This window comes from Delphinus delphis, chromosome 21 (assembly GCF_949987515.2).
Source record: "Delphinus delphis chromosome 21, mDelDel1.2, whole genome shotgun sequence".
Lineage (NCBI taxonomy): Eukaryota > Metazoa > Chordata > Mammalia > Artiodactyla > Delphinidae > Delphinus > Delphinus delphis.
In genome coordinates this window covers 1,687,584-1,704,441 of record NC_082703.1, presented here as the reverse complement: position 1 = coordinate 1,704,441, position 16,858 = coordinate 1,687,584, and the positions used below count along the sequence as shown (strand labels likewise).

At 43.4% G+C, this 16,858-nt stretch overlaps 1 protein-coding gene across 2 annotated transcripts in view; it reads right to left on the bottom strand.

The window, feature by feature from the left end:
• Positions 1 to 16,858, bottom strand: part of SH2D4A (SH2 domain containing 4A) — a 75,991-nt gene that overhangs the window by 24,423 nt on the left and 34,710 nt on the right. For both annotated transcript variants that reach the window (XM_060001345.1, XM_060001346.1), the window contains exons 5-8: positions 14,510 to 14,590; positions 8,097 to 8,208; positions 6,524 to 6,725; positions 1,041 to 1,171 (exon numbers count right to left, since the gene is read on the bottom strand). In XM_060001345.1, coding sequence (XP_059857328.1) covers positions 1,041 to 1,171; positions 6,524 to 6,725; positions 8,097 to 8,208; positions 14,510 to 14,590 — 526 coding nt within the window. The remainder of the gene's footprint in view (positions 1 to 1,040; positions 1,172 to 6,523; positions 6,726 to 8,096; positions 8,209 to 14,509; positions 14,591 to 16,858) is intronic.

Genomic DNA, 16,858 nt, shown 5'->3' with positions numbered 1-16,858 from the left:
CGTGCGACCAAAAAAAAAAAAAGCTTTTGTTGTCCACGGGACCAGTGAGTCCAACCCAACCACAGACCTCGTGGAAGCCAATCGAGGCAGGAAGCCACCTCCTTCTCTTGAAGTTCAAGAAACGGAGAGGTCGGTGAGGCAGGCGCTGGGTAAACAGAGTCTTGGATGAGCCTAGCTTCAAGGGTCGAATGAAGACGTGCTTTACGAGCTGACCTCTGCTCAGTCCCCAACAGACCCACTTCGCAGCCTTAATCGCATGGGTCAACTTTTAAGTTCAAGATCACAAAGTCCCACCCCTTCCCTTAACAGATGAGGAAAGTGAGGCTCAGATAAACGGAATCACTGCGGAGAACGATGATCTGCTCAAGGTCACTCAGCCCGAGACCTTCCGGCCACCCACAGAGGCCACACCAGCCCCTCCCTGGGTGGGGGACGGATGACAGCGCCGCCATCTGGGGCCGTCCCAAGGGGCCTGCCTTCCCTCCGCCCTGAAGATAACTACTGGCCCCACACAAAAGGAGACCTTTGTTTTTTATTTTTCCATACTCCTAACAGAGAAGGATTTTTAGTTTTTATTTCAGAGGAAAAGGCTTTAGACAGTTGTGTTTCATTAAATCAATATTTGGTTTCTCTTGGTTATTTTAAATATCATCTTCCTCCACACCAGAATATGAAAAAATCATGTAATAGCAATAACCAGGAGAAAATAATTTTATATTTAGTGAAGATAAGGGATGGGGGTTTCTGCTGTGATATCACTGCATTTTTCTTTTTTCTTTTAACATCTTTATTGGAGTATAATTGCTTTACAATGTGGTGGTGCCCGTCCGGGGTGATGAATCACCCCCGTGCTGGGAGCCACCGTGGCGTGGGCCTCTGGTTGTGAGACAGCAGCTCCCTGAGAAAGCCGGGAAAAGCTGCTCTGTGAGAACAAGGTCAGAGCCTCTTCGGGGGCAGCTCAGGTGAAAGGCAGCCCTGACCCTGCGTGCCTGGAGGCCGAGCCGGCTCACCCACTACCAGGGGCGGGGCCGTGCACTCACCGTGGAACCATGGGGCGATGCTGTCCGAGGTGCCCAGGTAGCCGGCCCGCAGCGGGAGCTGCTCCTCCCGGAACCAGCGCACGATGTCCGCATGGGCCGAGTGGGACGCCGGCCTTGCCGCTGCCTGGTTTCTGACATTCATGAAGGGTTTCAAGTTAGATTCAACTTATTGGAAAATAATGCTTTCAAAAATCACACACACACGCAGAGAGTATAACACGTCTGAAGATCTGGCCTCGCAGCTGAGCTCACGGGGTGTGACCCTGCGCACGGCTGTCACACGGTTCCTTCAGGGCAGGGAATATAAGGGAGCAGATCTGTCACCTGCCCTTCCAGTCCTGCAGGCTAGCCATGAGCTGCTGCTGTACCGACACACAGATTTTAATTCATTTTTAATATGAATGAGAAGCTCCATTAATTAAAATTTGACAAAATGAGCATTAAAAAGTGAAATACACCCCCAGCCATATTTTCCTGGAGAGCATGTACTTGCAAAAGGAGGAAACCAGATGCAATAGAATAAACTTTCTCCCTAACACTTTCATCATTCACTTTCCTCATCTTTCTGTTGCCACTAACCTCTCTGACTTGCTTCCTTCTCTCCCATACTTTGAAGAGTTCTGCTAAAAGGCAGTCTCAGAAATAAAAAGTAAAAGCAAGAGGAGTGTTTGAAGATAGGTTAAGAGAAAGATACAGGCAGCAGAATGGATTTGAAATAAATTCAGTAGCAGAACTTAAGTCAATTTCCACTATAAAAACTAATACTGCAGTGTAACAAATGTATTCCCAAGTTCCAGGCCCACAAATTCTGAGCAGAATTCAATGTAAAAACAACAAGTTTGGATGAGCTACCGGAATATCCTGCCATGTAAATTACGTTCTTTATGCTTTTTTATGGTAACACATGCTACCAGGAGTTACATGTGACATACATGTCAGATATATACACGTGATGTATATGCATGCACATACATACATAGCATTTTGGAGAAAACAGCTTATAATACTTGACTTTCCAAGGGAGCAGACACTGCACACACATGAGATTACATGTTAAGTTCTCCTCCTGGCCTTCAGATTAGGTTCTTTTCTTCGGGAAATCTTTGGAGGTAAAGCAGAAACTCCAAGGACAGCCTGTGTCTGTCTTTCCCTGGGCTGGCTCCTAGCTGACCTTGGTCATCACTGTTTGAAGTCCCAGCCCTGAAACCATCTGGTCTGGCCACCTCACAAAAAGCACTTCATGCAAGTGGCTTAAGTTGGAAAAAATGAGCTACTGGAGCTTAAAACATCGTCTTAAAACCCTCATTAAAAGGCACCTTCAGGGCTTCCCTGGTGGCGCAGTGGTTGAGAGTCCGCCTGCCGATGCAGGGGATACGGGTTCGTGCCCTGGTCCAGGAAGATCCCACATGCTGTGGAGCGGCTGGGCCCATGAGCCATGGCCACTGAGCCTGCGCGTCCAGAGTCCGTGCTCCGCAACGGGAGAGGCCACAACAGTAGGCCCGCGTACCGCAAAAAAAAAAAAAAAAAAAAAAAAGGCACCTTCATTGCTGTCAGTCACATAAGCTGTGCTCTCAAAATACTGTGGGTGCGGGTGTATGACAAGCTGTATTCCACCCTTGGGGGAGCCTGGAGAGGCACATAGCCTGCGGGGACCTGAGGCCCGACACAGTGACAGGCTCGGGTGTGGGAGGCACCTGCGCAGGAGTTCACACTCCGTGCCCCAGGCACAACGTTGAGGGGCCTCTCTTGTTGTCATAAGGAAAAAATCGTTCCCCAAACTGTCACTCTGTAGAACATGGTCAGTTAGTGCTGGTCCCCAAGTCCCCAGATGGAACCTTTCAACTGAGTAAGTATAAATAATCATAGAAGAGGAAATGGTCCACCTCCTGCTTCCTCTGAGGACAGAATCCACATTAGGAAAAAGCCCTGAAGATAACTACTGGCCCCACACAAAAGGAGACCTTTGTTTTTTATTTTTCCATACTCCTAACAGAGAAGGATTTTTAGTTTTTATTTCAGAGGAAAAGGCTTTAGACAGTTGTGTTTCATTAAATCAATATTTGATTTCTCTTGGTTATTTTAAATATCATCTTCCTCCACACCAGAATATGAAAAAATCATGTAATAGCAATAACCAGGAGAAAATAATTTTATATTTAGTGAAGATAAGGGATGGGGGTTTCTGCTGTGATATCACTGCATTTTTCTTTTTTCTTTTAACATCTTTATTGGAGTATAATTGCTTTACAATGTTGTTTTAGTTTCCGCTGTATAACAAAGTATATCAGCTGTATGTATACATGTATCCCCATATCCCCTCCCTCCTGAGTCTCCCTCCCACCCTCCCTATCCCACCCCTCTAGGTGGTCACAAAGCACTGAGCTGATCTCCCTGTGCTATGCAGCTGCTTCCCACTAGCTATCTATTTTACATTTGGTAGTGTATATATGTCCATGCCACTCTCGCACTTCGTCCCAGCTTACCCTTCCCCCTCCCCGTGTCCTTAAGTCCACTCTCTATGTCTGCATCTTTATTCCTGTCCTGCCCATACGTTCTTCAGAAGCTTTTTTTTTTTTAGATTCTATATATGTGTGTTAGCATACAGTATTTGTTTTTCTCTTTCTTACTAACTTCACTCTGTATGACAGATTCTAGGTCCATCCACCTCACTACAAATAACTCAAATTTGTTTCTTTCTATGGCTGAGTAATATTCCATTGTATATATGTGCCACATCTTCTTTAGCCATTCATCTGTCGATGGACATTTAGGTTGCTTCCATGTCCTGGCTATTGTAAATAGTGCTGCAATGAACATTTTGGTACATGTCTCTTTTTGAATGATGGCTTTCTCAGGGTATATGTTCAGTAGTGGGATTGCTGGGTCGTATGGTAGTTTTACTTTTCGTTTTTTAAAAAATCTCCATATGGTTTTCCATAGTGGCTGTATCAATTTACATTCCCACCAACAGTGAAGAGGGTTCCCTTTTCTCCACACCCTCTCTAGCATTTACTGTTTGTAGATTTTTTTTTTTTTTTTTCCGGTACGTGGGACTCTCACTGTTGTGGCCTCTCCCGTTGCGGAGCACAGGCTCCGGACGCGCAGGCTCAGCGGCCATGGCTCACGGGCCCAGCCGCTCCGCGGCACGTGGGATCTTCCCGGACCAGGGCACAAACCCGTGTCCCCTGCATCGGCAGGCGGACTCTCAACCACTGCGCCACCAGGGAAGCCCATTTGTAGATTTTTTGATGATGGCCATTCTGACCAGTGTAAGGTGATACCTCTTTGCAGTTCTGATTTGCATTTCTCTAATGATTAGTGATATTGAGCATCCTTTCATGTGTTTGTTGGCAATCCATATATCTTCTTTGGAGAAATGTCTATTTAGGTCTTCTGCCCATTTTTGGATTGGGTTTTTTGATATTGAGCTGCATGAGCCTCTTGTATATTTTGGAGATTAATCCTCTGTCAGTTGCTTCGTTTGCAAATATTTTCTCCCATTCTGAGGGTTGTCTTTTCATCTTGTTTATGGTTTCCTTTGTTGTGCAAAAGCTTTTAAGTTTCATTAGGTCCCATTTGTTTATTTTTGTTTTTATTTCCATTACTCTAGGAGGTGGGTCAAAAAGGATCTTGCTGTGATTTATATCATAGAGTGTTCTGCCTATGTTTTCCTCTGAGAGTTTTATAGTGTCTGGCCTTACATTTAGGTCTTTAATCCATTTAGAGTTTATTTCTGTGTATGGTGTTAAGGAGTGTTCTAATTTCATTCTAATTTCAACTGTAGCTGTCCAGTTTTCCCAGGACCACTTATTGAAAAGGCTATCTTTTCTCCATTGTATATTCTTGCTTCCTTTATCAAAGATAAGGTGACCATATGTGCGTGGGTTTATCTCTGGGCTTTCTAACCTGTTCCATTGATCTATATTTCTGTTTTTGTGCCAGTACCATACTGTCTTGATTAATGTAGCTTTGTAGTATAGTCTGAAGTCAGGAAGCCTGATTCCTCCAGCTCCATTTTCCTTTCTCAAGATTGCTTTAGCTATTTGAGGTCTTTTGTGTTTCTATACAAATTGTGCAATTTTTTGTTCTAGTTCTGTGAAAAAGGCCATTGATAGTTTGATAGAGATTGCCTTGAATCTGTAGATTTCTTTGAGTAGTATAGTCATTTTCACAATGTTGATTCTTCCAAATCAAGAACATGGTATATCTCTCCATCTGTTTGTATCATCTTTAATTTCCTTCATCAGTGTCTTATAGTTTTCTGCATTCAGGTCTTTTGTCTCCTTAGGTAGGTTTATTCCTAGGTATTTTATGCTTTTTGTTGCAACGGTAAATGGGAGCGTTTCCTTAATTTCTCTTTCAGATGTTTCATCATTAGTGCATAGGAATGAAAGAGAGTTCTGTGCATTAATTTTGTATCCTGCTACTTTACCAAATTCATTGATTAGCTCTAGTAGTTTTCTGGTAGCATCTTTAGGATTCTCTATGTATAATATCACATCATCTGCAAACAGTGACAGTTTTACTTCTTCTTTTCCAATTTGGGTCCCTTTTATTTCTTTTTCTTCTCTGATTGCTGTGGCTAAAGCTTCCAAAACTATGTTGAATAATAGTGGTGAGAGTTGGCAACTTTGTCTTGTTCCTGATCTTAGTGGAAATGGTTTCAGTTTTTCACCACTGAGAATGATGTTGGCTGTGGGTTTGCACTGTAGTTTTATTCAGGGATTTTCCAAAACAAATTGTTCTGCCTAATTCCCCCCACAGCCTAGGAGGCAAAGGGACCACCATGGCCAAATAAAGTCTTCATTTAAAAAAGAAACATTTCCAGCTGCTGCATAGCACAGGGAGATCAGCTCAATGCTTTGTGATGACCTAGAGGGGTGGGGTAGGGAGGGTGGGAGGGAGGCTCAAGAGGGAGGGGATATAGGGATGTATTTATATATATAGCTGATTCACTTTGTTGTACAGCAGAAACTAACACAACATTGTAAAGCAATTGTACTCCAATAAAGATACTAAAAAAAAAAAAAAAAGAAAAGAAACATTTCCAAATTCTCAATCTATGAGCTTGGCTGTATATCCCAGAATGAGAATTATCATCAAATCTTTAATCCTGAGCAGAGGAAGTGTAGCTCTGCTCATGATGTGAAGCCCGGCAAGCCTGGGTTCCTACTGTGATGACCCCCCAGTTGTCCCCCCTCCCCTCACTGGCTGTCACCAGGTGGGGGTGAGCTGGGCTGGTGGCACAGGACCTCGCTGAGCATCTTCACAAAATTCCTGGCTGTGTTAATGGTACCCACAGTGGGGATTTTACAGATGAGGGGAGATGAAGGGCTGCCCAGGTGTCTCAGAATCACAGACTCAGAGGTGGAGCCGGATTGAATGGCACCAGTAGGCTCTCTCCCCGCAGCGGCCATGCAATTCATCTATTTTAATCAGCCATTTCACCGCTTATGCTTAAAGCCACCTGCATGGCTTCTTACCTGAGAGGTCTGCAGGGGTGTCCCGAAGGGCTCAGGAACTGAGGCTTGGGTGGAAGGGGGGGCCTCCGAGGCTTCTGGGGGCCACCGAGGGGGCTCTGTGGCCCCTCGCCGCCTCTCCCCCTCTGGGACAGCCTCTTGTAGTCCTCCCGCGCCTGTTTTGCCAGGGAGCGCCTCCTCTCATCAGCTGCCTTGGATTTTCGCACTAGAAAAACAGTGGGGTTTGAGAAAGGCCCTCATGAGCCACGGAGATGTTTAGAAGAATCAGCACCTCAGACGGTGAACAGAACGGACTCTGGTAACAATGAACAGGCACCAGCAATGCCTAGCATTAAAGACCCTAGCGCAGGATGTAAGAATAAGCTTTACTGAGTGTATCTGTACTTCAGACATTATTGATCAGAATCTGTTATGTTTGATTTCACAGAAATGCCTGAAGTCTTCCATTACACTAAGATTTCACTGCATATAAGTGATTGGATCTGGTAAACATTTTCACTTCACAAAAATTGTCATTTTAATGGTGTTGATTGTGATGGAATTCCCAACATTCTGCAAACACAGCCGCCCCTGTTCTCCTCCTGTTGCTTCAAGGGATGACCGTGCAGTTAGGGTGTCTTTGTCAAAGTCAGATGGAAGCTCTAATCCTGTTTCAAACCCAAATCCTCCCAGCATCCATCACACATGCTCTGCTCTGCCTTCATCTGCACTGGCCTCTCCCTAGGAGGATGATCTCTGGGAAGTGCTAACTCAGAATGGGGCAGGGTTGAGCCATAGGTGTGGAAGGGATGCTGACACATCCAGCCTGTCACACGTGTGTTCTTCTGATTACAAAGTTAAGATGTGTTCACTGTTGAAAACTGAGAAAAATACAGAAAAACGAGAAGAATTCCAATAAATAACCTTGAATCCTGCCTCTCCAAGAAAACTAATGTTAATATGTTAACCTGCCACTTCTTTTCCCTCATATACTTAGACATTTTTAAGTAGGGATATTTTTCATACTATTTTATAATGATTTTTCTTCTCCAAGCTAAAAAGATATAAACACATTCCAAGGACTTTAAACACTCTTCCAAAACATTTTTTCATAGCTAAATACCATTTCATCATATACATACATCATAATTTTGATGGTACAAAGATGAATTGAGAACCTTTCTGCCATTCAATGTTTAGATGAGAACCTTTCTGCTATTCAATGTTTAGATGGCTCTGTAGCCTTTGAGTAATAGTTTAGTGTTAAAACATCTCTCAGGCTTCCCTGGTGGCGCAGTGGTTGAGAGTCCGCCTGCCGATGCAGGGGACACGGGTTCGTGCCCCAGTCCGGGAAGATCCCACATGCCGCGGAGTGGCTGGGCCCATGAGCCATGGCCACTGAGGCTGCTCGTCCGGAGCCTGTGCTCCACAATGGGAGAGGCCACAACAGTGAGAGGCCCGTGTACCGCAAAAAAAAAAAAAAAAAAAAAAAAAAAAAATCTCTCAACAACCACTCTAAGTGCTTCCTAGATGGATCATCTTATTCTGTGAACAAACTAGCTTAGTGTCACTGTTATGGAGGCCTCTGGGTACTCACAAGAGGCCTGCCACTCCGAATCTTCTTTCCAGCTCTTATAAATCTGCTTGGTTCTCTCTTCATCTATTTGTTTTACTTCTTCATCTTGTGTTTTCTTCACAGATTCTTTCTTCTGTTTAAAAAACCAAAAACAAATACTGGTGAGGGACTCTGGCAGTTTCCAGCAGTGAGGCAGGCACTAGGCATGGTATGGGCACAAAAATGGGCATATAGATGAATGGAAGAGAATAGAAAGCTCGAAAATGAAAACACAACCTTACAAAATCTATGGAAAGCAGCAAAAGCAGTTCTAAGAAGGAAGTTCATAGCACTACAGGCCTTCCTCAAGAAACAAGAAAAATCTCAAATAAATAACCTAACCTACCACTTAAAAGAATAGAAAAAGAAGGACAAACAAAATCCAAAGTCAACAGAAAGAAGGAAATAATAAAGATCAGAGAGCAGATAAATAAAATAGAGCTCAGAAGAAACATAGAAAAGATCAACAAAACCAAGAGCTGGTTTTTTTGAAAAGATAAACAAAATTAACAAACCTCTAGCCAGGTTCACCAAGAAGAAAAGAGAGAGTACCCGGATAAACAAAATAAGAAATGAAAGAGGAGAAATAACAACTGATACCACAGAAATATAAAAAAATCATAAGAGAATACTATGAACAATTATATGCCAACAAGTTGGACAACCTAGAAGAAATGGACACATTTCTAGAAACATGCAGCCCACCAAAGCTGAGTCAGAAACAAACAGCTAATTTGAACAGACCGATCACTAGAAGTGAAATAGAATCTGTAGCTAAAAAAAGAACTCACTGCAAACAAAAGTCCAGGACCAAATGGCTTCACTGGGGAATTCTACCAAACATACAAAGAAGAACTTACACTGATCCTTCTCAAACTCTTCGAAAAGACTGAGGAAGAGGGAACACTCCCAAATTCATTCTATGAAGCCACCATCACCCTGCTGCCAAAACCAAAGACACTACAAAAAAAGAAATTTACAGGCCAATATCTTTGATGAATATAGCTGCAAAACTCCTCAACAAAATATTTGCACGCTGAATCCAACAACACGTAAAAAGGATCCTATACCATGATCAAGTTTGATTCATTCCAGGGTCACAAGGATGGCCCAACATATGCAAATCAATTAATGTGATACACCACATCAACAAAAGAAAAGACAAAAAATCCATGATTATCTCAATAGATGCCGAAAAAGCACATGACAAAATTCAACATCCATTCACGACAGAAACTCTCATCAATATGGGTATAAAGGGAACATATCTCAACATAATGAAGGCTAGTTACAACAAACCCACAGTCAACATCATAGTCAATGGTGAAAAGCTGAAAGACTTCCCAAAGGAACGAGACAAGGATGCCCACTCTTACCACTTCTATTCAACATAGTATTGGAAGTCCTAGCCACAGCCACCAGACAAGAAAAATAAATAAAATGTACCCAAGCTGGAAGGGAAGAGTAAAACTGCCACTATTTGCAGATAACATGATACTCTATATAGAGAACCCTAAAGTCATAACACAAAAACTACTAGAACTAATAAATGAATTCAGCAAGATAGCAGGATACAAGATTAATACACAGAAACCTGTTGCACTTCTTTACACTAACAATGAAATTTAAACATGATTTTAAAATCATGTCAAAACAAAAACAAAAACCTAGGAATAAACTTAACCAAGGAGGTAAAAGACCTACACACCGAGAACTATAAAACATTTATAAAGGAAACTGAAAATGATTCAAAGGAATGGAAAAATATCCTATGTTCTTGGATCGGAAGAATAAATATTGTTAAAATGGCCATACTACCCAAAGCAATCTACAGATTTAATGTGATCCCTATCAAAACACTCAGGACATTTTTCACAGAACTAGAACAAATAATCGTAAAACTGATATGGAACCAGAAAAGACCCAGAATTGCCAAAGCAATCCTGAGGAAAAAGAAAAAAGCTGGAGGAAAAATCTTCCCAGACTTCAGACTATACTACAAAGCTAAAGTAACCAAAACTGCATGGTAATGGCACAAAAGCAGACACATAGATCAATGGAACAGAATAGAGAGCCCAGAAATAAACCCTCGCACCTATGGTCAATTGATCTATGACAAAGGAGGCAAGACTGTACAATGGAGAAAAGACACCTTCTTCAACAAGTGGTGTTGGGGAAAGCTGGACAGCTACATGTAAATCAATGAAATTAGAATACTCCCTCAAACCATACACAAAAATAAACTCAGAATTGCTTAAAGAACTACATATAAGATACGACACAATAAAACTCCTAGAAGAGAACATAGGCAAAACCTCCTCTGACATAAACCACACCAATGTTTTCTTAGGTCAGTCTCCCAAGGCAAAAGGAATAAAAGCAAAAAATAAACAAATGGGACCTAACCAAACGTATAAGCTTTTGCACAGTAAAGGAAACCATCAACAAAATGAAAAAACAACCTATGGAATGGGAGAAAATATTTGCAAACGATGCAAACAACAAAGGGTTAATATTCAAAATATACAGACAGCTCATAGAACTCAATATCAAAAGGTAAACAACCCAATCAAAAAAGGAGCAGAAAACCTAAACAGATTTTTCTAAAGAAGGCATACATATGGTCAACAGGCACATGAAAAGATGCTCAACTTCACCAATGATTAGAGAAATGCAAATCAACCACAATGAGCTATCACCTCACACTAGTCAGAATGGCCATCATCAAAAAGTCCACAAATAATAAATGCAAAAGAGGGTGTGGAGAAAAAGGGAACCCTCTTACACTGTTGGTGGGAATGTTAATTGGTACATCTACTATGGAGAACAGTAGAAGGTTCCTTAAAAAACTAAAAATAGAGCTACCATATGATCCAGCAATCCCACTCCTGGGCATATATCTGGAGAAAACTCTAATTCAAAAAGATACATGCACCCAATGGTCATAGCAGCATGATTTAAAATAGCCAAGACATGGAAACAACACAAGTGCCCACCAACAGATGATTGGCTTAAGAAGATGTGATACTTATACACAGTGGAATATTACTCAGCCATAAAAAAGAATGAAATATTACCATTTGCAGCAACATGGATAGACCTAGAGATTATCATAATTAGTGAAGTAAGTCCGACAGAGACAGACAAATATTATATATCACATATATGTGGAATCTAAAAAGTAATACAAATAAATCTATATACAAAATAGATTAGAAATAGAAACAGGCTCACAGACACAGAAAACATATTTATGGTTACCAAACGGGAGAGGGAAAGAGGGAGGGAGGAACAAATTAGGAGTATAGGATTAACAGATATAAACTGCTATATATACAACAGACAAACAACAAGGATTTACAGTATAGCACAGAGAATTCTACTCAATATCTTATAATAATGTATAATGGAATGTAATCTGAAAAAAAAACTTAATCATTTTGTTGTACACCTGAAACTAACACAATATTGTAAATCAACTGTACTTCAATAAAGAAAAGAAAAAATAAAATATACAAAAATATCTTTTAAAAGCATCCTTTTTGAGAAGGAAAAATATAGAATAAGAAACATGAGTCTTCCTTAAAAAGGAAATATCTTATTGAAGTATAGTGGTCTTACAATATTATTTACTGTGGTAAAATACATATAACTTAAAATTACCATTTTAAATTTTTTAAAAATTGTGGTAAAATATACATAACACTAAGTTTACCATCTTAACCATTTTGACATGTACAGTTCTATAGCCTAAGTACACCCAAGGGAATTCGTTTTTAACCAAAGAGAAAACTAACACACCAAAGCACTTAAAAATTCCTTTGTTTCTTTGAGGACAACCTTCTGAGTGTTCATGAGAAAAATGAATTTACAACTTGGTGTGGCAAAAAGCCTCGTCAGCTGAGTCATGAAACAGGCTGAGGGGCGGGAAAGACGGGCCGTGCTTTGCTCTGCACCACAGAAATGGCTTTTTTCTCTTGTGTTTTCCTATAGAAAGATAAAGACTTTCTTGTGGTTAAATTATTTCACCACAAGTAAAATACGAACCTCGATGCTGTGAAACTGGTTTCAATCACCATTAAAGCACAGTTAGCACAGAAGACGGTGGTAATTCATATTATGCACTTCACCTCAGATGCAACGAAACTTTTGTGGTTTCACTGTTTTCACTTTTTTTCTTACATTCTTTTCCTGCCTAGAGCTAAGCCCCCCTTCTTTAGTTAATATTATAAAAACCAAAGAGCAGCTTTTGGTGTTTGAAATGACTTAAAATTTGCCATTGCCTTATTGAACCTGTTGGCAAGCCTGAAAATATCAAAAGTGCTGGTAGAAATTTCTAAGCTCAAACAGAAAAAAATTCAAAGGGAGCTTTGTTTGTCTTCCACACACATATTTTTAAATGATTTTAAATAATTAGAAAAATATAGCTACAATATTAAACTATGCTATCATAGCATACTGTTATACTAAGGATACTGTTGCTTAGGAAAAGCAAGAAGTTTACCAAGTGAGTCTACTTAAAGAAATATATTAAGTAAATAATAATTCGGGTGGTACTTGGCTGCTAAGTTGATACTCCAGTGTCTGAGAGAGCTGTGTTTAGTAAGTCTCACTCCTTTTTCATCCACAGTGTCATTATGTATGGGCACAGTGAGAAAGGAGACAAAATTAATGTTTCACAGAGTAATAGCAGATGAGAGCTGACCCTGGCCGCTGTTTTTATTCAAAGCAGCTAGAACACTCAAGAACTTGTCCCGAGTTTCTCTAAGGATTCCTCCAGAAAATTTACTTTTAGAAGAGTCTTTACAAGTTGATCTTTACTTTCTCTGTTTAGAAAACCATCATTTCTTCTTTAGAAGTGTTCTGCTGAAGCACACAGGTCCAGGATGAAGGCCAGGGAGTGGAGGGGCAGCAGGGCTGAGCCTGGACACTGGTCCAGACGCCCAGGGGCCGGGGTGTGGAGCCAGAGATGGGAAGACGGAGCTGTCAAAGGTCCCTGACACAAAGCCGCTCGTCCCGGGCTGCTGATGCAAATACTCCCACCAGCTCCCTCATCAGCCCCTCACTCCGTCTCATTACTGACTTCTGTGCGTTCCTCCACCATGTCCAAGAGCTCTTGCCTCTGTGCCCTCCTACGTGCTATTCCCTCTGCCTGGAACACACTTCCCCAGCCATCCCCATCACTCCGCCCTCATTCTTCAGGTGTCTGCTCCAATGTCAACTTCTCTGGCCACCTCTATAAAATCCAATTCCCACCCTCCCTGCATTCCTCAGCTCCCTTATCCTGCGTGATTTTCCTGCAGAGCTCTTAGGACCTGAGTTCACACACAGATGTATCATCTGTCTCCCCATCAGGAGTAGAAGCTTTCCAAGGGCAGGGACTTTATCTGTTTCGTTCACTGTGTCTCTAGTGCCCATAGCAGAGCCTGGCACGCAGAAGGAACTCAACATAGGTCGTCTGAACGAACACACAGATCTCCTGTCCTTTCTTCCTCACCTGCCCTCATTTAAAATGGCATAATGTAATCAGGGCAGGGTCACTGGGGAGTTCCTTTAGGGACTATTGCTGCTGTTTTATAAAGAGGCATGTATTACATCAGCGTCTGCACACCAGGCCCACAGCTCCAGACCTCCCCATGACTGACGCCTCAAACGTGCGAGCTCTCCAGCTCACACATGGCCCTGCAGAGGAGTCCGGGCCTGGGTCACCACCCAAGGTAACCAGCCCCAGCCGCCTCCTGACAGCCTCCATCCCAGCCTGTGGCCCCCAGAACCTTCACTTTACAGCCTCATCTCTCACTCCACTTTTTCAGACCATCTGTGGGCCAAACCCTACAGGGTTTCCAGTCTCTGCCTCAGTTATCCTGAGCCGCATGTATGGTAACACAGCAGTAGGACGGAGGGAGCAGAGAGGTCCCTGTCCAGATGGACCCGGAGACCTGAGCGCCTGGAGGCCCTGCGGGCACCGTGGGCACAGTGACCCAAGCAGCTGCTCAGCGCAAAGGGACAGGCTCGAGAAAGAGTGAACATCTAGGGAACCTAATGTGAATTCACGATTTCCGCCAAGTTTCATGCTTCGTTTATCTCTCTCTGAAATCAGTCTCCCCAGCGTTCGCCTCTGTCCGGGATGCTATCTCACGTCAGATCTTCAGGGAGGAGTCCGATATGTCCTGACGAGCAGATACGTCCTGGTACATCCTTTCCATGATACTCAAGACTCTCCAACTCCAGATAAACAGGTAAAGATGAACAGCTGTGCTCACAAGCTTTTCAAAGATAGAGTTCACAGTCTGCTGCTTAATTTCATTTCTGCATGAGGCTAATAAAACAATTTGTGAAACATTAGTGGAACTGGCTCTGCACTTAGCCCCTGAGACGGAAGGTAAGTCCTTTACCTGGTGAAATCCATATTCCTTCATACGACTGATAGAATCTGCCAACATTTGGTGAATACTTCTTGAGGAACTGGAGGGCAACTAAAAATTAAATGAAACACATTTTTATGCCATTTAGAGCTGCAGTGCAATTCCAGAAGATAATCTGTTAATGCTTCCCTCATGTCGATGTTCCCAAATGCTGCCCCCCCCCCCACTGGATCCATCCCTTTCCCACCAGCAAGTGAGCTCCTGAGCCCATCCTGACTGAGGGGGCAGGTATATGAAGCCCCAGCCTCTGCACTCAGTAGGGTTAGAGATGAATCACTGCCCAGCAGCCAGGAGCTGGTGGTTTGCTCATGTCTTGCTCCCAGCTGGCCCCAAGGTCCCTGGGATGACTTTAAGACATCAATACTACTCCTTAATCTCAATTCCCTTCCTTCTCTCTTAATCCCTGCTCTACCCCAACCCGTGTTTTGGGTCGGACCAGAGAAACACCTTAGTTTCGGCCACTTAACTGCATTCGCCTCTCTCCCCTTCTAGGGCTGGAGACATACCTGGAACACCCAGTGCCTGGGAGCCCTGCCCATCCCCCCTGTCCCCCCACTTCCCCCACTTCCCAGTTCCGGCTTCTGCTGCTCTAGACGGATTTCCCAGGAGCCAGCTCCTGCCAATGGGATTCCTAGTTCTGCTGCCTGGATTCCCTGGGACCATCCTTGTGGGCCACCTGCCAACCCCTCTGGCTCAGTGACTGAGCTGGCACAGCACACGGGGTGCCTCGTAAGACCAGGTCAGTTACACCGGCCCCAGTCACCCGGTCCCTGGCCTGAGTGCAATCTGGGCCAAGGCCAGCATGGCAGCCATGTGACCTGTGTGGCCGATATTAGACACCCTCAACCCACGGTACCACGACTCACGAGCCTTGTGCCTGAGGACTCCTTCCTGGGTCCTGGCTTAGACGAGAAATTGCCTGCAAAGTTTCAGCCAAAGGTCTGTACCAAGATTCAGCGTGGAGCACAGTGGGTACTTTAGGGTCACTTCTATGCCATGAAACGAACCAGCATGGCTACCTCAATCCTGCCCCTGCAGTTAGGTGCCCATGTGAATAATTATCTCCAAAATAATACAGGTGATAACTGGTATTGGCCACTTCTATCCGGGCCCTTAAAACCTCCTTCACATGTGTCTCCAGGCCATTTCCCCCTTCTTTGAGCTGGAATGGTGTCAGCAGTCATGCTACTAGAAAAACAGCAGAGCCTCCAAAGCCTGAGTCCCTGAACGGCTGTGTAGACCTGAGCCTTCCTAGACCAGAACACCTACCCCGGACGTTACAAGGGAGAAAGATGAACTTCCATGATGTTTTGACCATTGCCTGTTTGTTCTACTCTATCTTAGCTGATAAAGCTGGCCACAGCAATCGCTGGCGGCCCTGGACTCCGGCTCTCTGCTGAAGTCATTTACTGATCACGGGAGTACAGTCGATGCTGATTTCCCTGATGGCTGAGGGTCACTGGAGCCTGTCCTGCCCAGGCTCTGCATCAGGGCCTTAGTAAGTATCATCTTTGCTGCCCACAGCATTGCTGCTGGAGGGGCAACATTACGCCCATTCTCAGGTGAAGGAACTGAATCTCAGAGGAGTTGTGCAGCTTTCTGGGATCACACAGCCAGCCTGTGCCAGGGTTCACGCTTCTTCCACTATAGCAATACTGTCATGACAGGGAAATGAGTTGCAGGTCAAAAGATTTCTTATACCTATTACTTGGCAAAGTGATGAATCCTATGGGTTTCACAATTGCTACTTGCCATATTCTGTCTCATTTTTTCCTTATTCTGATACTATAAAAGGATATGTAGCTGCCCTGCATCTAAAGCAGAATAGGACAATAACCAGTTCCTCTACCAATGAACAGATCAGAACTCTTCCAACAGGTTTTGTATGTCTGTCTGTTCAAAAGTCTGAGATGGCTTTGAAGGGCTCAGGCTTGTGGTGTCTGAATACATTTCCACTATAAGCACTGTGAACTTTAAAAGCAGGCCCGCTCTCCCTTCCCTCAGTGATATAAGATCTGTGGGGCATTACTTTGCAAAAAGGATGTTTCTTCTATGCTGAAAATTAGGAGGCAGGTGACTGTGCTCCACGGATACGTCCTCAAGTGCTGTAGACAATGCTGCAGCCCCCGCTTCTCCACTCATGTTTCCGAGGGACCTGGGCTTTTGCCACTAGCAGAGCTTTGGACCAAGGTTTCATCAGCAGCACCTCCACCACGATCAGCTCCTGAACAAACTCTTAGTTGTTTCCTGAATTAGCGTCAGGCTAATAGATATCTGACATTGCTCTTCTAAGTCATATATCCCAAAGTGTGGTCTATT